Below are 24,662 nucleotides of genomic sequence, written 5' to 3' on the forward strand. Positions count from 1 at the left end.
AATCCAAATCCAAACTGGGAGCACATGGCTCTGCCTCCCATTCTACTTTTGAATACCCGAAGAACCAGAAGTAAACCAGAAGCCTGAGAGCAAAATGCTCTAAATGGTAAATGGCCTGTATTTATATAGCGCTTTTACTAGTCCCTAAGGACCCCAAAGCGCTTTACATACCCAGTCATCCACCCATTCACACACACATTCACACACTGGTGATGGCAGCTACATTGGAGTGAGAAGATATTAAGCGGCCTTTAAGATAAGATGGGGCATGATTATTCAAGACCTTGTATGCAATGAGAAGGATTTTAAATTCAGTTCTGGATTTAGATATATATCTGAGCAATAAAGCTTATGAGTAGGAAACACTGTTGTATCCGGCCTGCTTTATGCACAAAAATAATCACGTGAGTAAATTACTAAATTAATACAATCCATGTAGAGATTTATTTTCCTGTGCCAAGACTTGTTGATTATATGATTTTTGGCCAGGCCTGCCCTCAACAGCACACACAGGCTGTACATTCACTTTAAAATATTTGCTATATAAAAGACTTTCAGGATGGCTGTCTGATCTTGAGTGATATAACATCACCAGTGTTGGGTAGGTTAATTTTTCCAAAATGTATTTTTTAACATATTCCGTTACGTTACATTACTCAATAAGAGTAACATATTCTGAATACTTTGGATTATTTAATACATTATCATGCTTTTTACAGCTACATGAATGTCCTATTGCTGTGTGATTTATTACTATTACTGAAGGCTACTCTCCACACCAACACCAACTAGATGTTTAAATCTTAATATAAATGAGTAACAGTAGGTGCACATTAGGTAAGGCTGCACTTTTTGCAGTGATCTTGTATAGAAACTATTCAGCGCGTATATAAAACAGGTCTGCGGCTCCGAACCGTAGTAAAGGGACCTCTGGCTAATACGTCAGGTTCATGTCGGGCTCGTAGCTGAAAACTAGCTTTACTTTGTTGTCTGGGTCAACTTTGCTAGCAGAGACAGAGAGAGGCGTTGAAAGGCTGCTCCAACGGGACTTATTGTTTCAGAGGAAACACGAACACAGTGTACAGTCGAGTCTTAACAGCTTACTTACAGCTGGGCTCGTCAGGCTCTCTTTTTGGCTGCAGTGGTTATTATTATATTTACATGCTTCATACATGCTATGCCTTTATCACACTGCCTATCGTCTTCATATTAAATAATTTGTTGAATAATACTATTTAAAAATATTTCTTCACGTCATTATGCGGGCCACAATAAGGGGTGACATGTGCCGCGAGGTTAAGTCACACGCGTTAGAGCCTCTTAATGTGCGTTTTGTTTAGGTTTCCATCAGCGTGGAATTACCAGAAATAGAGAGGGCATAGCCTTATGAAACAGGAAAATACCGCCGTGTAATCCATTTATTTCAACAAAGTAACTATTCTGAATACCACCTTTTTAAATGGTAACTGTAACGGAATACAGTTACTCATATTTTGTCTTTTACATACGTAACGGTGGTACATGTATTCCGTTACTCCCCAACACCTAACATCACACTCACATAGGCCTTGCCCAGTCAGCTCCTACTTGAATTCAATTCAGTTTTGTGCCAAATCACAACAATTGCCTCAAGGCACTTTAAACGTTCTACTATTGGATTGCAAAATGACATGCTGTAACTGTCAGGCCACATACCCAAAGTGACTTTTCTATTTCTTTGGTTTAGCTAACCAAAGAAACGGTGTGGCTGTAGCTCAGGTGGTAGTGCAGGTCATCTGCTAATGGGAAGGTTGGTGGTTTGATTCCTGGCTGCTCCAGTCTACATGTCAAATATCCCTGCAAGATACTAATGTCACGGCGGGGTGCGCCGGTGTGTTTTTTGAAACAGGACCCAAAAGCAGATGTGGACGAGGTATTGCAAGTTTAAACAGAAAGCGATCCTTTATTTGGATGATTACAGGGGTTAACCAAGGAACCCTAAGCAAACTAAAAAACACTAAGAAACAAATACTACGAAGTTCTATGATTATGGTGGGGATAACAGACGACCCGACAATGACATTCAGAGAACAGAGGACTTAAATACACACATGAGGTGATCAGGGGAAGTGGAGACACATGAGGAAACAGCTGACTAGGATAAACATAATGATGCACAGGCAAGAGTAAAACTAACCGCATGAGCACAGAACACAAGACCCCTTTTCAAAATAAAACAGGAAACATGCAGACTTAGACACGACAACACAACTTAACAGGCCTAACAAGCATGACAGACTAGACAAGGAACCAAACATAACCACACAGACATGACACATGAACCAGGGAAACTTAGTACAGGGGAGATGACATAACTAAGAAACAGGACTACACAGTAATCTAGAAATTAACTAGGTGCACTAAGCTAAGGCACAAAATAAATACAAAAGATACATAAACTCAAACACTGGGTCGCTTGACCCAGGACCATGACAACTAACCCCAAGTTGCTTTCGCATGCAGCTATCAAGAGTGTGAATGTTAGATAGAAATCACTATAATACTATCAGCTCATTTACCTACATTTGAATTACCGAAAAATGTCGAACTAAAGATTACACTGACAAAAAAGTTTGTTTTTTGTGTGTTTAGATGTTTCTTTTATATGCTGCCCAATGACTGTAGAAAACTGTCGGGTAGTCCAGTTTACTGAAGAACACCTCAGGCTGTCAGGTTAAAACACTCGGTCGTGTTTTCGTAGCGTAAACGCTGGCCCTCCTCTCAGAGCCTACGCTCTATCTGCTATTCCCTAACAGAGATACGCAAGTTTCTCCGTGACTGCAACTGCCAGTCAAAGCTGTTATGATGACGTTTCACCCCAATTTAACATCACTGTGGTAGGAATTAGGAATTAGAATCAAATTTATGGGAAAGGAGACCTCTTGGACATCAATCAGCGTGATGAGAACTATTGAAAACAAAAGAAAGAATCTTTGGAAAAAATTTATCCTAGGAGAATTAATTTATTTTAGTCTGACCCCAGTCCCATCCGCTAACATGGAGGAGGTTTATGACCTATACTGCAGCCAGACACCAGGGGGCGATAGAGACGTTTTGGCTTCATTTTTGTGGAGCTGTCGCGTCCTCCATGTTTTCTACAGTCATTGATGCTGCCCAACTAAAAATGATCATTTTTAACCCATTATAAGAACTACATCTAACACATGTACCTAAACTGGTACAGACTGTTGCCTCCTGGCTGCTGCATACACCCAAATGGTGCAGAAATGAAGCATTAAACTTCAGACATTTCCTATTGCATATGTGTGTAAATAGGCAAGTATACCTGTGGAGGGAATGGGTCCCGTCCTCTAGATTATATTGGCTCTCTCCATAGCCCATCAGGGGTTTAATGGAGGCTCGGTACTGCTGCAGCCCTACTGGGAGTCCTAGGACTCCAACATTCACCACATCTGTTGCGAGAGATGGAGGGGCACTGCACTGGGAGGAGATGCTGCGGCGAGCTATTCCATCCTGCAGAGAAGCGCAGTAGGAGTCTGGATGTGGTCCTCCTTCACCACGCACCACCAAGGCCATGACCTTACTGCTGTCAACGTTCTCATCTGACACATACATGCATTTACACATAAACACACTGTCACTTTAGAATGTGGAGCAAACACACATAAAGAGTAAAAACACAGCCAGTGGTTATGTTTCCAAGAGTGTAGTGCAAGCAAAATCAGTTCAGCATTGTGCACCGGGTTGCCATGTGGAACAAAAAACAAAAAAAATGCAAAAAGCTCAAATACACACACACACACACACACACACACACACACACACACACACACACACACACACACACACACACACACACACACACAAACCCCAGACATTCAGACATTCTGCTTAAATGTGAAACTAAAGCTAGTTTACACAGCAGTAACGAGGTTTCTGGTTATCTGTGTGTATAGCAGCGGCAGACATTGACATACGGCATGTATGTATGTCAATGTCTGCCGCTACTATACACACAGATAATGGGAGATGGCATACATCATTACAACTAATCACAGCCCATAACTTCTTCCCTTATGTCACAGCAAAGGGGGAAAAAAACACTTGCAGTAGTGACTCATTGTTCAGTAGGAATCAGCTAAAAAGCACATTCCTGCTGGAGGAATCTCACCAGGCTTGACATCTCTCCTCTCCAGGATGGCACTGCTGGTGCATATGGTACTGGATCGTCCTGCTCCCGAAAGGCGAAGTGTCTGTGCTAATGTAGTGCTGGGGTCCCGCACTCCCCCACTGCCCCCTCCACCATATGCCACCCTGGAAGGGGAGGAGGGCATAGACCGGGCCATGGGTGGAGACATGGAACCTTGCAGGCTTTGGAGGGTGCCACGACTGGATGATGACAAGGTGTGGACTGGACTGTGACTGCCATACAACACTTCTCTGGGGATCTGAAGAAAGTGAAAAAAAGTGCTCTGAAACTGCACCATCACCACAACTTAGAACCACAGACGGGGGGATAGAGCACTTTCCATAACACTTCATTGACGGCTGGAGTCACATCAGCCTGTTTTAAATCAGCAGTGGTGGTACAATCGTGAAAAAGCCTGGACTCAGTTGACTCAGTTGCAAACTATAGACGCATGTCACATCTATCTTTGTTGTCCAAGATCTTTGAAAAAGTTGTTTCTATGCAGCTCACCGACCATCTGTCAACAATCAGTTTGAGCCATTTCAGTCTGCTTTCAGACCAAACCGCTCCACACAACCAGCTTTAATCAAAGTGGTAAATGAGACAATGATCGCACTTCAGTTTTATTACTGCTAGATCTAAGCGCTGGTTTGACACTGTGGATCACTGTATTTTACTGGATAAGATTGAACGTTTTATCAGCATTTTTATCGGCATGTATCCTGGCTGAGATCCTACCTGTCTGGGAAATCTCAGAATGTTAGTTTTAAAAATGATCTCTCTGAGACCTGTGCTGTGAGGCATGGGGTCCCCTCAAGGGTCTGTACCTGGCCTATTACTGTTTCCTCTCTATCTGCTGCTTCTTGGTCTTCTTCTATGTTATTTTCATGTAACCTTTCACTGTTATGCTGATGCCTGCAACTATATGATCCTTTAATCATTGGAAACTGTGCTGACTTGTCCAAACTGGAAGCTTGCCTATCTGCAATTAGGGGCTGGTTATCTGATAATTTTCAGCTTTGATGGTCATTGGACCACAAAACTTTCACTTGTCTTCGCGTATTGATTATTGTAATGGTCTCCTCTCTGGGTTGACGAAGAAAAGTTTTAGAGGTTTACAGACTGTACAAAATGTGGCTGCCTGCATTTTAACCAAAATAGGGAAATATGAACATATTACTCTAGTACTGAAATCTCTTCACTAGTTGCCTTGTAGGGTTCGAGCAGATTTTAAGATCCTGTTGCTCACCTACAAGACTTTAAATGGTCTGGCGCCTTCATATCTCTCTGACCTTTTGCACCTTTATGTTCCATTCAGTGCTCTCCAATCTCAGGGCAGAGACATAGTCCCAGCAGAGTTTACTGGTTTCAGGTGCTGGATGCCAAGCACTGTTGTTCACACTGGTGCACACTAGTACTGCTGGGTAACCCTCACAATTGCGACATGATACTTCTTTCTGCTCATTTAGTTTAATTTCATGTTTTTGTTCAATCACCTTTTATGAACAGCCCCGTTCTGAGTGAGTTGGGGATTCCTTCCTTTTCTGCTGTGGAGTCCTTTTTGGCCAGTTGTTGTTTAACAGGTCTGAATATGCATTTAATTCAAAAGTGTTTAGCTGATCCCAACAAGTCAGTTTCATCTTTCAGGCTTTGATCATAAAGCACATGTAATGTATTAATGAAACTCAGTCAACCTTCCAATGAAAATCAAGCGGAAATTTCATCATTTCACCAAACCCCAAGAAGTGTATAGCTGAATTTTAAAAGTACTTCCATTTGATAAATGGAATTTTTATGTTTTTGTGAATTCTGGATACACCCTTACATAAAATATATATCACTCACTCAGACAAACAAAAACATTCCTGACTCTGGGTCTTAAGAAAAAGAAATAATGTATAAGAAAGAATAAGTAATCTCAGCTAATTAAAAATAATAATAATACAAACGATACAAAAATGTACCAAATACCAAACCACCACCCCAAAATGTCACATACAAACATTTACTGAAAATGTTGAAAGTATAATTGTGCCTCTTTGTCCTCAAGAGAGGTCAGAAGTGTAAATATAATATAAATGGCACTCAGAAACATAAGTACAAGTTGCAAAGCCATAGCAGATATGAGCCTATCTGATGAATCTGTGTGTGTCTATCATGGAAGTCTTTAGCAAATTTAGCTGAATATGCATGGGTCACAGTGCCAACATGATCAGCATTACAACTAATGTCGTTCCACTGCAAGCTCTAGTCACAAGTTTGGTTTCTGCCAGCAGCTACATATCAGATGAAGGTTTTCCTAGATATAAAAACATTATGGTGTTAGTCATCCTGTCAATTTCATTGCTATTGTCAATTACTGAATGGAGAATATGTCAGTGAACAAGTCATTTCTGAAACCAAATTATAAGCCAAATAATTGTGCAATGGGACAAATGAGTACAGATTCCTCCACCTCCATTTTTCTTTAATCCTACATATTAAATTTCTTTACAAATACTCAAATATGAATCTTCTCATGGTAAAGACTGGTTTGTTTTCTCCATTCTCCATTATTGTCTCAATTCTCCACACTACCAAGTGAAACAATAAATAATGTGTGCATATTTTGACTTAGCTCTGCATGACTACAGTTAATATTCCTATTGTTGTGCAAATAAGAGATGCATATTAGTCTATGTGACTGAGTAAACCTACAAAGAGCTGGCATGCCGAAAGAGATGAACTGCCAGAAGTTTAAAAATCCAACAGGTTGCTTTCCTTTTGTCCAGACCAGTTACACAAGGAGAGCAACCTGTCAAACAGATGATTGTTCGAGTACAAACTGAGTTGACACAAATTCCCAGCAACAACAAAATATTCTTCCAGCTATGACTCTGCCCTGACTGTCTTTCACTTCACCATTCAGACATCCAGTACTACTTACTTGACTTCCATTATTTCCCTCTACACTTTCTCCAACACAAACCCAAACCTAACGTTAGCTCACCCTACAACATAGGGACCTCAAACACATTTCTCTCTCATGAGTAATGCAAGTACAGACAGAAACAAATACTGTTGCAATAGTTCTCTTCTATCAATGTTAAGTTACTGAATTTTCTCAAATTATGAGCTGGTTAGTAACATATATGTAGAGGGCAGGGTAGCAGAATCCCCATTCTATTAAGCAAATGTGGTTCAATATCCAGTCTCAAACTATATGATGAAATTAGCTCTCAAAAGTAGTGGCCCAGGAAAGGAAAACAAAGAGAAGAACCCTTCAGAGTCAACAGGCATCTCAGTGTGGTAGAGGTTGATGTTTACCAGTCAGGAGGTTAGTGGCATGTTACCAAGCCTGAGCATTTGTGAATGTAAGACAAACAAATCTTGGAATGGAAAAAAGTGTTTGTATGAATGTGTGTGTGCCTGGATGAATACGGCTTGTAGTAGGAAATGCTCAGTTAGAGTAGAAAAGCATCATATGAGTACTCGTCCACTTGGGGATTCAATCCTTGGCTTGGCCAAGATACTAACCCCAAGTTGTTCACTGATGCATCCGTGGGAGTATGAACATGTGTAAATGTTTATAGAAAAAGTGCTTGTGTGATGAGCCATGTGGTATAAAGTGCTCCAGAAGAGTAGAAAAGCACTAGTAGCAGAACTCATGACCAAGTTCATCTGTGAGTTTTATCAGTGTACAAGATTCAATTATCCAATCAGTTGGAAAATTACATTAAATAGTTTTGTTTGTTTCAAATACATTCTGAATTGTACCGTTTCATTTTCCACTCTAGTTGAGCACTCAAAGTCCTTTATTCAACATGCCTCATTCACACATGCACGTGTTTTCTACCTAGCATTATTTTTCTTTCTCAGCAAAATCTTACTGTTTATTTCTAACCCAGCATCTACAGCTACAAAGACAAACATTAAGAAAAGCACAAAGGAAATCATTATTTAACCTGCAAAAGAAACTCCCATCGGGTTTCTCCTCAGGCTTCACCAAAATAATGTTGAGTTAAAACAACCAAATGACAAGTATCACTTTCTCATTATCACTTTTTCCTCACATTCTAGTAGGACCAAGTTGTCACTGTAAGTTGTTTGAAATATATGCTCATATCTGGGTAAGAAAGGCCATTGTAAGTTTAAGTTACCACGAGATAGCTTGGAATAAATGCAAAAATAAATACAAATAAGTTGTTATGAGTCAGTGTCATGGAGTCATGTTTTGTACTGTGTGGTTGTTGTCTGTCACACACCAGAGGGTGGCGTAGTTTGTGTTCTATGTTATTGATGTTTTGTGAGTTCCAGGTGGAGGCTGACCATTGGTGGAGCACTGGGAGAGGCCGGCTGTAAATGAGGACCCTTCTGCCCCTGGCTGCTTCCTGCTCCCAATGAGCTGTGGCTGTGTGTGAGACTCTGTTCTCTGGAATGAGAAGCTTTTGCTGTGTTGTGAATAGTTTTGTTGTAAATAGTTGTAAGTATTTTTACTCGGTAGCTGTAGGGCTGAGAAGCTATTTTCTCCTGTTTTTGGTTAGGGAGGCAGATAAGAGACCTGCATTTTCTTTTGGGTTTTCTCCGTGTAGGTGAGTCAGTTTCACTTCATTTATAGAGAGTTTTGTTTGTTGTTTTGGCCATGCTCACCCTGACGCCCGCTACCTTTTGGAATTTAATAAACTGACTGGTTATGTAACTCTGTGGCAGTTTTTGGTTTGTTTTCCTTGAGAGCAGGAGTGTGAGGACATTCTCTCTTTTCTTTTTATTTTCCTTGTGTTGTCCACCGGTTTCCCCTGGGCTGGGGTGTAACAAAGTTCACAGGTTTTAAACAGTTAGAGCTCTGTAAATGGGCCCCGTACTTGGATACATTTTGCTAATCCTTTATTCTGATGGACAGATTAACAACCTAACTAGAAGTTTCTGATCTTTATGTTTAGTTGGCCTGATCCACACCAGACACTGGTTCAGTGTCCAGGCTCTCATATAACTACTGTTAATATTTTTGCATTTTATATTCACTTTCAGTGCTGTGTCCTGAAATCAAAGAGATGGATGTTAATAGCTTTGCTCAAAATTCTAGTACTGCTGAAATGTAATGGGAAAATGTTGTTTGTAGTGTGTTTAACTATCCCTTTGATTAAAGATCTTGTATATACTGTAAATATTAACGACTTTTTGCATGTACCATTTTCTGTGGAGAAAATAAACCACAATGCATTAAATTGAAAAAAAACAAACAAAACAAAAAAAGCTGACTGACTCACCTTTCCTCCTACAGTGGCAGATTTGGCATGATGTTTGAACACATGTTCAGGGTCTTTATGATACGCCTTCAAGAAGGAGTTGGGGGTGATGTTTCTAGAAGCAACAGATTTGCATGATGTGACAAATCAATGTGTGCAACAACTTCTACAAAAGGTATACTGAATCAGTTTTGACACATGTGAAACGCATTATTAAATATTTAGCTTAAGTTGTGGTATGCTGAAATCGCTGAGTAGTAATTAAATGGATCAGACATGTTGTTTGGTCAAAACAGGTCTCATGGCTGTGCAGCGTATATTTTAAAATAAAGGGGTGGTCTAAATTTTGTTTGTGAGAACAGTTTTATTTAGTTTATCGTTGTGATGTTCAGCATGCAATTGTTAACATTTTGCTGTCTATTTCAATCCAGTTACTGTTGATATATGAGGCAAATTGATTTCCTTTTGCTGCCTAAACCTAAAACGCTGAGAAGTCGTTTTGTAGAAGGTGGGAGGCTCTGTAACTGAAAGGAGATGATATTGAGAGTGCCATTATCTCTAGGTACAGCAGGGGATGGAGGATACAAACCATTTAGAGCACGACATGAAGTGTATGCTTTTTTTGAATGATGAAGCCTTTTAACCTCAGGGTTCTTAATCCTTTTGAATTTGACAAGAAGCAAAAAGTGTAGCTGCCAGACTGAGTATGTAAGGTTTAGTGCTAAAAACAAGATTAAGGAAAACTATGTATCAATTAAAGATGGCAAAAGTGAAAAAGATGTTTCCTCAATTTACAATTGACACCAAAATCTTTTCATATAACAAAACACAGTGACAGATAATCTGAATTTGTTAATGAGTAAAAAGGACAGAGGGGATTGTGATTTGTTTATAAACAGTTGTGCTGGTAAGTTTACATACCGTGGCAGAATTTGTCATTTTTGGGCCATTTTCCAGAGAATATGATTGATAATACAAAACTTTTATTTCAATCATGATTAGTGGTTGGGAGAAACCATTTATTATCAAACATACCCTTTTTAAATCATAATGACAACAGAAACTACCAAAATGACCATGATCAATGTTTATATACCATGAAAGTTTTAATAATAACGGTGACCAGTCCGTGATCTGTTTCTTTGTAATTAGTTTGTGTGTATAAAACGTCAGTGAGTTTCTGGGCTCCTGACAAACCCCCAGTGCTGCACTGATGTTGGATTCTGAGCTACAGGGAAAGCAAAAGAATGATCAAAGGATCTGTGGGAGACGATAGTTGAACTTTATGAAACAGGAAAAATGATATCCAGGCAATTGACAGCATCAATCAGCAGTGTTCAAACAAAGAAGTGGAAAAATTCTTTTGTAATGGAAACAAACATTTCAGCCAAAACTGCCACAAAACTTGTTCGGGATGCAAGAAAAACCCCCACAAATAACTTCAGTTGACATACGGGACTCTCCGGGGAAAAAAAGTGGATTTCAAGATACATAATAGGAAGCACTTAAAGAAAAATGGACTGTGTGACATGAATGATGGACCACATAGTTGCAGTTTCGACACTTCATTATTTGGTTGCTCTTTTCTCTAACACTCGGCCGCAGCTTTTCAGCTGCTAGCCACACACAAAACAACAACGCATGTCCTAGTACATTCTTTAATAGGGGAGACGTAATTGGCTGATGGAGCTCCAGTGTGTCTCAGCCTCCCTGCAAGCCACACCCCGCCACATACTCCCATCGCCCAACCTAGCCCGGGGAGCCGTCTGGCCTAGCCTATTCCATCCCTCTGCGGACGGTAAGTGGGGACTGGCCATGACCATCTGTGTCCCGGCCCATAGACCAGCAGCAAGGATGAGTCGGATCAGGGGGCCGACCGTGTACCCAGATCCTCCTTTTACAGAAATAACAGCCTCTAAATGCTTCCTATGGCTTCCAATGAGAGTCTGGATTCTGGTTGAAGGTATTTTGGACCATTCTTCTTTACAAAACATCTCCAGTTCAGTCAGGTTTGATGGTTTCCAAGCATGGACAGCCGCTTTAAGTCACACCATAAATTTTCAATAATATTCAGGTGTTGGGACTGAGATGGCCATTTCAGAATGTTGTACTTGTTCCTTTGCATGAATGCCTTAGTAGAGTTTGAGCAGTGTTGAGGTTCATTATCTTGTTGAAAAATCCGGGCCTGGCGCAACTTCAACTTCACTGATTGTGTGAATGTGGTGAGGCATTGTGTTCCTGTTTCTCTTTAAACTTTATTCTTCTACCTTATTCTAGTTGCTCCGTTTCTTTGCCGCTTAACTACTCCCTCAGTTTTCAGCCGATTGCCACCATTCAAATATTTAAACTGTTCTGCTATTTCTGCTAATGCCAGCTATGTCCTTTGGTGCTCACAACTTTTCTACTTTTTGAGATATTAAGCTTTTTATGCCACTTTTTGGCCCATTTGATGAAAGAGACCACATTTTCAGTGTGATCACCAGTTTAGCTTGCTGGGCTGAGCCATGTTTTAGCTCAGTGAGATAAGCAGCCGTTTTCAGAGCGGGAGGCCAGGGTTAGAATCCCGCTTATGGCAACATTTTTTTCATTAAACAGTTCAAGTTTTTTAACTCTTTTCAACACAAATTCTACCTTCTTCACCCCTTTTCAGCTGTTTTCAGTTCCTTCGCCTCTTTTTAGCACAATTTTCAGTTTCTTCATCTCTTTTTTCAGCACAATTCAGCTTCTTCTGCGCAGTGCACATTTTTTCTCTCATCATATCTTTGTTTTGGGACTGGAACTGGTTTGGCTCAGTGGGATGAGCAGCTGCCGAGAGACCCAGTGATGAAGGTTCGAATCCTACCTGTGGCGGTTGCCGCACATCTTCCCTGCTTGCATGCACACTGCTTTCTTGACACTCTGCAGTGTACCCTTTCAAATATAGCCATCTTCGGCAAGCAGTTCAGCTTCTACACATCTGTTCAGCAGATAATTCTGCTTCTTCAGCTTTTTTCAGCAGATTCCACTACACGGCATTCACACTGCATTTTTGCAGGAAATGCAACTTTTTCTAATTCTTGATTCTGTCACTGATCTTCTGCATCACTTTCCCATACAGCATTTCCTTGTGCAAAGTGCACTGAATAGTTGAACGATGCACAGTGACACTATCTGCAGCAAGATGATGTTGTAGGTCTTTGGAGCTGGTTGGTGGCTTGACTATGACCATTCTCACCATCCCTCGCCTCTGCTTATCTAAGATTTTTCTTGACTTGCCACTTCGGGTCTTAACTTGAACTGTGCCTGTGGTCTTCAACATCCTCACTATGTTCCTCACAGTGGAAACTGACAGCTGAAATCTCTGAGATAGCTTTTTGTATCCTTCCCCTGAACCATGATGTTGAACAATCTTTGTTTTCAGGTCATTTGAGAGTTGTTTTGAAGCTCCCATGTTGCCACTCTTCAGAGAAGATTGCAAAGAGGAGAAAAACGTGTAATTCAGTACAAAAGAAATTTCAGCTCTCACAAACTATTCCAAATTGCAAAACGCTTACCTATGTCTCTAACAAAACCACTCTAACTTTGTAAAAATAGGAAAGATTTCTGTTTTTCACTATCTACTATAGAATTGATTTGTTTTTTAAACAACCTAACTCCAAAGAGTCTAACAGACACATTTCTCACTTTATCATATAAAAAAAACCCCAGTTAAATATGTAATGTTTTTTACACTGACAGAAAGGGGAGTGTCACTGGTGCTGCCTGCTTAAGATCAAAGTGGGCTGCATGTGTACATGATGTAAAATTAGTTTAACACCCCTGATTGTTTGTGTTGTGATTATAAATTTTTATATAGATGGTTTCACCCAACCCCTAACCACGAGCGAGTAAAAAGTTTTTCCATTAGCATTCATATTCTCTAAAACAAAAAAATGGCCCAAAAAAGTCACAAATTCTGACAGGGTATGTAAACTTATGAGCACAACTATGTAATTGTGTATATCATTCTCTTTACCACCCTCACCTAATATCCTCCAGGTCATAGTAAACATTGCGGGTGGTATCTTTGATGTAGATGGCCATGTTTGGAGACTGCAGCATCTTCATGGTGAGCTGTTGAGGGAAAGCGGTAACAAACAAAGCCCGAAGAGCATCCTGATTGCTGATTTCTGTGGGCACCCAGACTTGCTTTGTTTCCTCCCCATACTGCAGGAACAGCACACCTGACACAACACAAACAGGCAGGAAGAGGGGCCATCAGTCTGTGTCAGAACCGTACAAAGAAACATCTTCAAATCTTAATACGCAAACTGATGAGTGGCAGCTAAAATAAATATTTTTGATGTTTATTTTAATATATTTAGCCATATACAACATAAGAATGCTAATCCACAACAAAATCTTTAAATTAAATAGGGTACAGGTGCTTGCTTCTCAATGGCTTATGAAGCAGACAGCTTATAAACTAAACCTTCAAGCTCCAACACAAGAACTTGCAGGTGAAGTGTGAAGTATGAATAGATTCATGTTGAGAGATTATTTAAATCCCAGTGATTCACGAGCTATCCTATGCACTCAATTTGTCTCATATGCATACTGTCATGGTCCACATGACCCAGCGTTTTGTGTTTCATTTTGGTATCATCTTATGTTTTGTATTAATTCTTAGGGTTTGGTTCTTGTGTTTAGTGTTTTAGTGTGCTCCCTCCTGTGCTCTGTTCGTGTCCCTGAGTTAGTGTTGTAGAACAGTTTGTGAATTTCCTGTTTTACTTTGAAGGTCTGTGTCTCGTTGTGTCTATTAGGTTCAGCTGTGTTCCCCTCTGGTGTGTCATTCCCTAATTACCTTGTGTGTTTTTACAGTGTGTGCCTGCCTGTGATCCTTGTCGGTTCGTCTGTGTTATTCAGTGTTTCTCCGCGTCTCTCTGCCCTGCTTCCTCCGTGTCATCTCCGTGTATCATCCTGTGTCCTTATGTTTTCAGGGTTGTTTATTAGTTTTTCCCAGTCTAGGCTTTAGTAGCTCCCTGTTCCTTATTTCCTCTTTTTGTACTTCGTCGTCACTGTAAATAAACACTCACTCGCACCCCTGCCAGTTCGTGCATTTTGGGTCCTTTTCTCGTAACACCATACGACTGCTGCCCCAGCCGTGACACATACTTAGTTACGGACCTACAGGCCTTTTAGCTGTGAGATGACTGAGCTAACCACTGCAACACTGTCTATCTAACAGAAATGCTACTAGGAGAAACCTCAGCAGTCAAATTAGCTGCCAGGATTAATGTTAATTCAGTTGGTAACTTGATAAAATGAAACTTGTTTTAAAGGGATTTCTGCAGCTACAACTCTAATGCCTCCAACTGTGTAATGCTTGACACGCTTGATTAGCAAGCAAAAGGTTGCTGGTTTGATTCCAGTGGGGGACACAAATGCCTTTATTTGTGTTAAGAAGAAAATCGGATGTAAAGTTCTTCACCCTTGTTCAGAACTGTAGTATCAAACTTGTTCTTGAAAAGCAGTACACTCTTTCGCCCACTCTACAACACTGTGTTAAACAGTCTGGTTAAAGAATTAATACATATCCTGACTTCTACAGGTATATCATCTGAAACATCTGCCTTTCCATTTTTCATCCTCTTCATAGCTGCCCTCACTTCCCACTTACTAATCCTCTCCACTTCCTGATTTATTCATTTCTCCCTAGTGCAATAGCAGCATGAAACCCTGTGTGAGAGGGAAGGGGCGGAGCATGGACAGCGAGGTTAGGAGTCTCACGGTTTTCTGACCGTGTGCACAGGTAGTTCTGGATAACTGCTTATTTTTTGGAACTTCCATGCTTATTTAGGAAGGAGTTCATTGTTACATCTTCAGTTTGTAATACATAAACAGTCTTCAAATCATAATGCAACTGGAAGCATTTCTTTTGGAAACCAGGAACACAAGACTCCTTTTTTAAACTTTGTTTATTGGAAATTACCCTACATAGAGTTTCAAAAGTTCTGTTAAGTGACGTGGCGCTAAACAATTGAGACTCTTAAAAACAAGTTATAACATTTTAAAGTGGATACTGAAACGGACTTGAAGCCAGTGTTAGGATGCCAGTATAGGTGTAATGTGATCACACCTTTTCTTTCCTGTCAAAAGGCAAACATCTGCATTTTGAACACTGAAGTAAGAACTGATCAGAGCCAACATATAAAGAGTTACAGTAATTAAGATGACAGGTAATAAAAGCGAGGCAGGCCTTCACCTTACTGAGGAGCCTTAGTTAAAAGAAACTTGTCTTAACAGCTGAGCTGATCTGTTTATCAAATTTTAAAGCACTGTTGAAAGTCACACCAAGGTGCCTTGCAACCAGATGACAGTAAGACACTAAAGGACCAATAGCGCTGTCATACCCATGTAACAGATTGGGTTGCCCAAAAGTTTATTTCCTCACGACTGTACATCTCTGGGACAGTTCACTAGTGCCTGGTTAGAAATATGGCTGTTGGTTTGTATACGCAAATACAAATGTATTTGAACACAGTGTCCAAATACATTTGAACACTGTGTTCAAATACATTTGGACACTAACTGTGTTCAAATGTATTTGGACATTGACACAAGTTTTGTTTTTTTTCTGTTTACTGAAACATATTCCAATTAGAGCTGGGCGATAGAACGATAACGATATGTATCGCGATATAACTTTTACTCGATAGAGAAATTAAGCTATCGCGATAGACCTCGCCGCTCTTGTCCTCAAAGAAAAAAAAAAAAAAAAAAAAAAGGTCAGCCAATCCAAATCAAGTAGCGCAGAGCCGAACCAATCACAGCTGCAGCGTCACGTCGCGTGACTTGTTACGTACAGCACAAGTGCCAAGCCGCACGTGTGTTTGTTTGGGAAGCAGCCAGCGGGTAATGGAGCCAGCGCGTAATGGAGGAAATGAGTGTGCCGACTAGAAAAATCAACCGAGCGTGACCGAAGAGAAAACAGATGATGGTTCCAATGCCGGAGAGATTGTCGAACGGAAGAGCCATAGAAGTTCCGTAGTGTGAAGGTATTTCGGCTATTTCAAGTCTGACAAAAAACAGAGTAGCGTGCACTGTAAATTGTGCCGAAAGCAAGTCTGGAAATACAATAAACTGGTGCATGCGTCACACTGTGCGCCACGTTATTGTTTCGGTGAAATGAATTTCTACAATACTGTTAATTCTACTCTCTGCAGTGTTTAAATGCTTACATATACACACAGTTACTGTCCGTCCACACATACGACTCGGTTCTGCTTCTATGCCCCAGCTTTGTTTACTTTTTCCACTTCTAGACTTCTGATTGGCCAACATTTCGGCACGGTTAGGAATCTAGCGCCACCTGCTGCTTTGGCATGTTCATAGCAGCGTTTTCCTTCATTTCTGCCTTTATGTGTGGACGGGATTATTTTTTAAAACGAAAACGGAAAATCTCCGTTTTCAAAAATACCCGTGTACGTGTGGACGTAGCCTCAGTCTCTGACTGGAAGCGCTAATTCTTCATTCGGCTTTTGTCAGACTAAAGTAACTGTTAAAACTGTTTGAAAAGCTCAGCTATACAACAAGGAGAGATTGAGAATTTCCTTTTAGTTCTCAGTTTATTTGATATTGACAAAAGTTAGTCAGTTTTGTCTGTTCTTCTGTAAAACAAACTAAGATTTATTTTTAGAATTAATATTTTGTTTCTAAGTGGAATTGACAGTTTAGTCTGTTTCGTTTGTTCTATTTTGAAACTTAAACGCTTTAGCGGCTGCCTTTTGTGTAGTTTGCAATATTTGCCTTTATTTATCTGAAAAAGTCTCATGTTCCTTAAGTACATCTACCCTGTTGAACTTATTATGGGAAATAAATATTTAAATAAAAACAAGCTGCTGATTATTTCACATTTTACTTGTGAGCAACGGCACATTTAAATCTTACAAATATAGTTATTTGGCTTATATCGTGATAGATATCGTTATCGCCTGAAATGAAAAAAACATATCGTGATATGAAAAAATCTCATATCGCCCAGCTCTAATTCCAATTATAGTTATATAATGGGCATGGATATGTTTACACTCTCAGCTTTCATTTAAGTCTACACTCAAATTGGATGAAGAGTTTAGGAGTTTCAGCTCATTAACATGTTCCACCCTCTTTTTACAGGGACCAAAGTACAGTGGCCCCTCATTTATTGTGGGAGTTACATTCTAAAAGTAAACTGCGATAGGTGAAATCTGCGAACTAGTCAGCTTTATTTTTAACAATTATTATAGATGTTTTAAGGGTTTAAAACCTCTCACTACACACTTCTCAGACAAGCATGAACATTTTCTCTCTAGTTTAAACAGCCTCAAAGTTCAAACCTTCGTAGAAAAATAAGTCCAGTATTATAGAATGAAACCAAACATCAAACCCTGTTTTCAGGTCCAAAACATGGGAATAGAGCAACCATTGATTGACAATGGTCTATAGCCAATCAGGACGCAGAACACAATGCGCTGTAAAAAAAACAAAAAAACAAGAAAACAAGAAAGAAAAAAGAAAAAAGAAAAAAGGAATGCAAAATTTTAGGAAACTAATTTTGCAAGGCCGCAAAAGGTGAACTGCGTTACAGTGAGGGACCAATTGGAAAATTTACTTAAAGGCTATTTCATGGGCAGGTGTTGGCAATCCCTTCATTATGACATCATCAAATTATCAACTGAAAGCTGCTGCAGTAGAGGCCTGGGAGAGTCAGGAGGAAACTGACTCAGTTTCAGGAGGACATCTAGTGATGTCCATGAGTTCAAGACTTAAGGCTGTCATTGTCAGCAAAGGATTTTCAACCAAGTATTAGAAATGAACATTTTATTTTCAGTTATTTAATTGTCCAATTACATTTGAGCCCTTGAAATGAAGGGACTGTGTTAAAAATACTTTAGTTCCTCACATTTTTATGACATCTTTTTCAACCCACAGAATAAAAGCTAAAGTCTGCACATCAACTCCGTCTGAGTTGTTTCATTTAAAGTTTATTGTGGTAATGTACAGAGCCATGCACACCACTGCATCCTTGTGCTGTGGTGTTCCTCAAGGCTCTGTGCTTGGCCCAATGTTATTCTCATTATACATGCCCCTCTAGACTTAATCTTTGAAAAATATAACATTTGCTCCATCGTTGCACTGCTTTCTCAAGTGCATGAGAGAAGTCAGAGAATTGCTTTTGGGCAATTCCCTTATCCTGAATGAAAAGAAAACGGCAATTGTAGTGTTTGGCAACCATACCCCATGGGACATATTAGCTGATACCTTTGGTTCCTTTGTCACTTCTCTCTCTGACTCGGTTAGTGACCTAGGTGTCCTGCTGGATAGCTCTTTCAAATTTAACAAACAAGTGTCCTCAGTAATCAAATCTAGCTTTTACCAACTGCGCCTTATTGCTAAGGCTAAGCACTATGTCCCTCATAAAGATCTTAAAAAACTCATTCATGCTTTTGTGACATCTAGATTGGATTATTGTAATTCTCTCTACATTGGTCTTCACTCTGCTCTCCTTCACAGACTCGCCTCCTGACTGGTACTAGAAAGCATACCTCTATCACCCCTGTTCTTGCTGATTTGTATTGGTTATCCATAAAATATCATATTGAATTTAAAATATTGTTGCTCACCTTTAAAATTATAAATAATTTAGCCCCTAGCTATCTGGTCGATCTCCATAGTCCACATGTCCCTGGGCGAGCCCTCAGTTCTTCAGCCCAATTACTCCTGGCTCAGCCTAGATCTAGACTTAAATCTAGGGGAGACCGTGCTTTTGCCCTGGTTGCACCTAACCTGTGGAACGACCTTCCCATTGCTATCCGTGCGTCAGACTCCATTTTATCTTTTAAATCCAGTTTAAAAACTCACTTATTTAACCTAGCTTTTCCATCTAGTTGGTGTCCCTATTTTATATTTGGCTCAATTTTTTTATCTATGTACTTTATCTTTTAGCAATATCTGCTCTTGGTAACTTTATTCCTGTATAATTAGTGCACTCAACCTGCTGACATTTGTGGTACTTTGTTTATTTAACCATGTCTTTATTTTCCTGTTTCGATTGTAAAGCACTTTGGTGTACCGCTGGTTTTTTAAATGTGCTATATAAATAAAGTTGTACTGTATTGTATAAAATCAGAAAAAAATTGTCTCTGTTCAAATATATTTGGTCCTAACTGTATATCTGGAGGTCATCTGCAAAGCAATGAAAGGACATTATGCTTTTTATAAATGGACCCCACGGGGAAGCAAATATAAAGAGAAAAGAATGGGCCCCAGTAGAAAACCCTGAGGTACTCCACAGTAGAGCAGGGCGATATGGCCAAAAATATTTATGCGATAACGATATAACTGATGATATAATTGATGTGAGACAAAATACAAAATACAACTCCACAACTTTACTAGCGCAAAAAACCCATCCATTTATTTTCTATGCTGTTTTTTTTAATGTGTGTGTGTGTGTGTTTATTGTATCATTATGTCTTCTAAAAGTAAATGTTTTAAAGAGAGATGGAAGTGATCTGGGAATATGGTATTTTATCATAAATTGGATCCTGACAGCATTTTCATGACCATATTTTCCATACAGCTTCTGCAGGATATTCATATGTGTTGTCCAAATCAATTAAGAAGCAAACTATTTCATACAGTGTTATTGAACAGATTTATTTAGATGTGTCTACATACCTAACGGCCAACCTCTTGTCTGACCACTTGAGCGGCCTACAGGTAGACTTGCTCTAGCCTTAGAGCCCCTTGTAAAGGCAGCAGATAGGGGTATCATCTCTCCACCAGACATGCTACTTGAAACCAGCCTGTTCTGCTCTTTCACCAAGTGTGGGACACCAACACCTTGGGGACTGTCAACAAACCAGGGACTCCTTACCTGGATTGAAAGAAAAAGCAAAAGGATTATGATTATGGGAGAGAGGAGAAAATGGTAAAAAAAAATTATTAAAAGTGCTTCCACTACTAATCAAATCTTATGTTAAGGGACATCCATCCATCCATTCGCTTCCGCTTATCCTTTTCAGGGTCGCGGGGGGCGCTGGAGCCTATCCCAGCTGTCATAGGGCGAGAGGCGGGGTACACCCTGGACAGGTCGCCAGTCTGGGGCGACACACAGGGACAGACAACCATTCGCACTCACATTCACTCGCACATTCACACCTAGTGGCAATTTGGATTATCCAATTAACCTATCCCCACAAGCTGCATGTCTTTGGATGGTGGGAGGAAGCCGGAGTACCCGGAGGGAACCCACGCAAACACGGGGAGAACATGCAAACTCCACACAGAAAGACCCCGGCCTGATGGTGGAATTGAACTCAGGACCTTCTTGCTGTGCGGCAACAGTGCTAACCACCGTGCCACCGTGCTGCCTCATGTTAAGGGACATATATATCCATATATATTAGGGCTGTCAAAATTAACACGTTAATGCAGCTTAATCCATCATCATGACTAATCTGATTACATTTTTTATCTTGGCACATGCGCAAATGGGCAGTTGATCTGGTAGTAACGGCCAGAAGAACCAGTCAACTCAATATGGAAGATGATAAACAGCACATTGGCTCGTTTGATAGAAAATTTTAATTAAAACAACAAGACAGAACAGTTGACCGACATAAAGTACTATGCACATTGTGCAGGAAGTTATTTTCTTTTTACCGAAGCACTTCCAGGGTAAAAATATCACACAAAGCATATGCTACTCGGGGATGCTGCTAGCACTTTGGCTAACGTGTCGCCCAGCTTGTGGCAAACCACTCTCACGGAGCATTGGGGCCTCAGTAAGTCTACCTCAGACAAATTGACAGACACAACTGGCAAGTAGATTGCACCAAACTGCAAAACTATTAATATTGTCGAGGACACAGCCCTTACAAAGGTTTTGCAAGTTGCCTTTCGAGATGCATTGTACAAGGCTCCAACAACAAGCACAATAATGTCAAAAATTAATGGGCTCTAAGACACTGGAAAGGAAAAAACAAGAGAATTTAGCTGCAGCCAAACATGTCACCCTGTCAGGTGTCAGGTGGGAAATTGAAGGAAAAATCACAACTGTAGGGATTGATTGTCCACGAAACTCAACAGCTGCAGCTAAACCTTTGCCATTTGAGCATATGCCTTGTTGCATCACTGTGAGTGTTGGTGACAGTGGATTTGTCCAGGTTTCAGAAAATTGTTGGTCAATTCAAACATATTCCAACCAACGTCCCAGAGCTGGAAACACGACAAACAACCCTGGGGGAGCAGAAGGAGCCATTGATCCAGCAGAGCCACAAACTTGTGATGCTGATGCCACAAGAAAGAAATAAAAAATTTTTTTTAATTAATTGATTAAAGAAAATCCATTTCTTGTTTTAATAACCATTTTGTTCTTCTTCCATCTCTTCCTCTGTCTGTGTGTTTTCACTACAGGTATGTAACTGAGATTCTGGGTGGGGAATCCTATATTTCCTGCTCAGTGGTACTGCCTGCCCTCTCCCACTTGCATCATGTGATGGAAACCTCTAATGATGACTCTGCATATGTAACTAGGTTTAAAACAGCATTCCAAGAACACCTAACCTCCCACCAAGAAAACTTTATCAACAATGATTGTCTCAAGATTGCCACAGCTTTGGATGCTCGATGGAAGTGCCTCCCCAAGAGTGACAGAGAGAGGGTGTGGCCCACACTTGGAAGACTGCTGCATGATCAATCCCCACCTCAGACTTGTGAAGATAAGCCACCCAAGAAAATGAGTCTATTACAGATGAATCAGATGAGGAGTTTCTGCCTGACAGAATCATGCACTTGATTCTGTAGCTCATTCAGGAGCTGGTGACAAGCTGGCACTGCTGGCTTGCAAATATCTGGCCACTCCTGCAACCACTGTTCTGTGTGAGAGACTGTTCTCAGTTGCAGGCAACACTGTAAATCAGAAGCGGTCAGCTCTCCTCTCGGACAATGTAAACAAGTTAGTTTGTCTCAGTAACAGGGCCACATTAATGTGGATAAATGTTTGCAGAAAGTTTTTTGTAAACATGAATGTTAAGATGTTCAATAAACATGTTCTGTAGGGCTGTTCGATATAACGATCTACAGGGTGGGCCTTTATATAGATACACCGTAACAACATGGGAATGGTTGGTGATATTAAAGTCCTGTTTGTGGCACATTAGTATATGTGAGGGGCAAACTCCTCAAGATGGGTGGTGACCATGGTGGCCATTTAGAAGTCGGCCATCTTGGATACAACTTTTGTTTTTTCAATAGGAAGAGGGCCATGTGACACATCAGACTTATTGGTTCACAAGAAAAACAATGGTGTGCTTGGTTTCAACGTAACTTTATTCTTTACCGTCGTTGTTGCGAACCACAACGCATAAAAACAGGCGCTTGTCCGTCCGTAGTGTGGTTATATTAAATATAAGAGAAAGAGAGAAGTTTAAGAAATGAATATAGCCACTACAGTGACATCAAAACCATGAAAAAATATTGCCGTAAAGAGTTTATTTTGCGACACCACGAAACAAACGACAGCGTAAAATGAAACGATAGACGTTTTTATATCGTCATCCGATATATATCGTTATATCGAACAGCCCTACTCCAGAGTTCACTTTTTAATTTACTCGATTACTTCTCCACACTCTGGACTCTTTGCTCAGTTCAGCTATGGTTCCCCTGTTGCTCTGTATGGACAGCAACCCATGCATTTCTCCATGTAATCTGCTCTGTCATGGCTCAATATTCCACCTGAGATCTGCTCAGCTTGCAGTACTGATTCATCTTTTATCTAGCTACAGTCCATTAGCTGCTACATTCACAATAATGGTGTGATGTTGTCTGGGCGGGCCTTCCCCACACCGGACCTACATGAAGACCGAAAACAAAGAAACAATGTATGTATGCACAATTAAGTTAATTCATAACTTAATGAATTAACAACATAATAAAACATAAAGTAACATGTGACTGAATATTTGCTTTAATTTGCTGAATGTTTGATTTTGCTGGCAACATAGTGTTTACACAAAGAAACCTGGGATAGTCAGTGCAGCAATGTTATTCTGACAATAGCAAATCATAGTAAATAAATATATGGAGAGAATAATGTGCTTAATGTGCAAAAAGTCAATACTTCTGGGACAAGTTGAAAGTTTTACGACTGCTCATCCACTTTGTCACACAGGGCACCAGAACCATTGTCTCCTGTGGGCTGCAAGCTGGGGGCCTCTATGGATTGTGTGTTAGTTTATCCAGTAATTGCCAGATGACATTGGAATCTGGGAGTTTAGAGGCTGGGTCAGCTCAATGCCTCTCCTTTGTGTGCCACTAGCTGTTTCTGGGCAGGGTTTTTGGTGCACTGTGTCAAAGCAATCTGGGAAGCCATAGTTTACTCTACTGACTTATCTTAGGAGACAATAGCGATTATGTGGCAGTATGCAATGTATTTTCAGTTGAAAACATTGGAAGCCAACACTATCATGCTGCAGGTACTGGGAGTCTCCCTACAGCCTAGAAGCTAGTCTCTGGTACCTTCTCAGTTTCACCTGGACACAGGTCCCGGTTCCCCTCCAAAGCAGCACAAACAAAGTCATAACACAAAAGAGAAAAAAATATCAAAATTGACAAAGGCAGACCACATAAAATTACATTGTTGGCTGCATACAGTTGTTATCTTATGTTAACCCACAATCGTCGAACTTCTTTCATCTACGTGAAATTCTCAGAGAGTGAGAAGAGGCTGCAGGTCAGACTCAAACCCTGAATGCATCTCTTAATAATATGATGAGGGGGGGGGGGCAATGTTATTTTTGTATGACTGTGTTATGAATGACTATTCTATTTTAATAATCGGATGACTGCTCAAGATAGGAGATTAAAATTTTAGGGTCCACGAGAGAGAAAAGCACACCAGGACATCAGAGGAGACAGAATAAGAAATACATAAAACATCATTAAAAAGTCTTGTAAGGCGAGATTCCCTTTTGTAATGTGATTTAATGCTATTTTAGCATGTTTAAATAATTTGGGACTGAACCTTTCCACAGAAAAGTGTTTATAATTATTAAAATTCAATAGAATAAAACTTATAATAAAATTCAATGCAAACAAAAGAGTAGTCTAGAAGGAAGGACATAATCAAGGTTTAACCATCAGTCTGTCTCTCTCACATTACAGGAAACAACCTGCATTCCAGCTGCATCATCAGCAGGGCACACAGCCAAAGACATAAATCACACAAAAACACACAAAGA

The 24,662-nt window shown here is 40.2% G+C and overlaps 1 protein-coding gene and 1 long non-coding RNA gene across 6 annotated transcripts in view; one reads left to right on the forward strand and one right to left on the reverse strand.

Annotated features, from left to right (window-relative positions):
- LOC113010981 (sickle tail protein homolog) overlaps positions 1-24,662 on the reverse strand; it is a 96,020-nt gene that overhangs the window by 43,465 nt on the left and 27,893 nt on the right. For all 4 annotated transcript variants that reach the window (XM_080292725.1, XM_080292724.1, XM_080292722.1 and 1 more), the window contains 5 exons: positions 20,095-20,293; positions 13,418-13,616; positions 9,436-9,529; positions 4,172-4,448; positions 3,326-3,602 (listed from right to left, as the gene is read on the reverse strand). In XM_080292725.1, the coding sequence (XP_080148851.1) occupies positions 3,326-3,602; positions 4,172-4,448; positions 9,436-9,529; positions 13,418-13,616; positions 20,095-20,293 (1,046 nt within the window). The remainder of the gene's footprint in view (positions 1-3,325; positions 3,603-4,171; positions 4,449-9,435; positions 9,530-13,417; positions 13,617-20,094; positions 20,294-24,662) is intronic.
- Positions 8,545-23,376, forward strand: LOC113011043 (uncharacterized). 2 transcript variants are annotated; one of them, XR_003270436.2, is made up of 3 exons: positions 8,545-8,760; positions 9,450-9,589; positions 21,835-23,376. It is a non-coding gene; the product is annotated as an uncharacterized LOC113011043 (long non-coding RNA). The 2 variants fall into 2 exon arrangements; XR_013903215.1 differs by lacking the exon at positions 21,835-23,376 and adding an exon at positions 15,092-17,269.

Source organism: Astatotilapia calliptera, chromosome 18, assembly GCF_964374335.1.
Source record: "Astatotilapia calliptera chromosome 18, fAstCal68.1, whole genome shotgun sequence".
NCBI classification, from domain to species: domain Eukaryota; kingdom Metazoa; phylum Chordata; class Actinopteri; order Cichliformes; family Cichlidae; genus Astatotilapia; species Astatotilapia calliptera.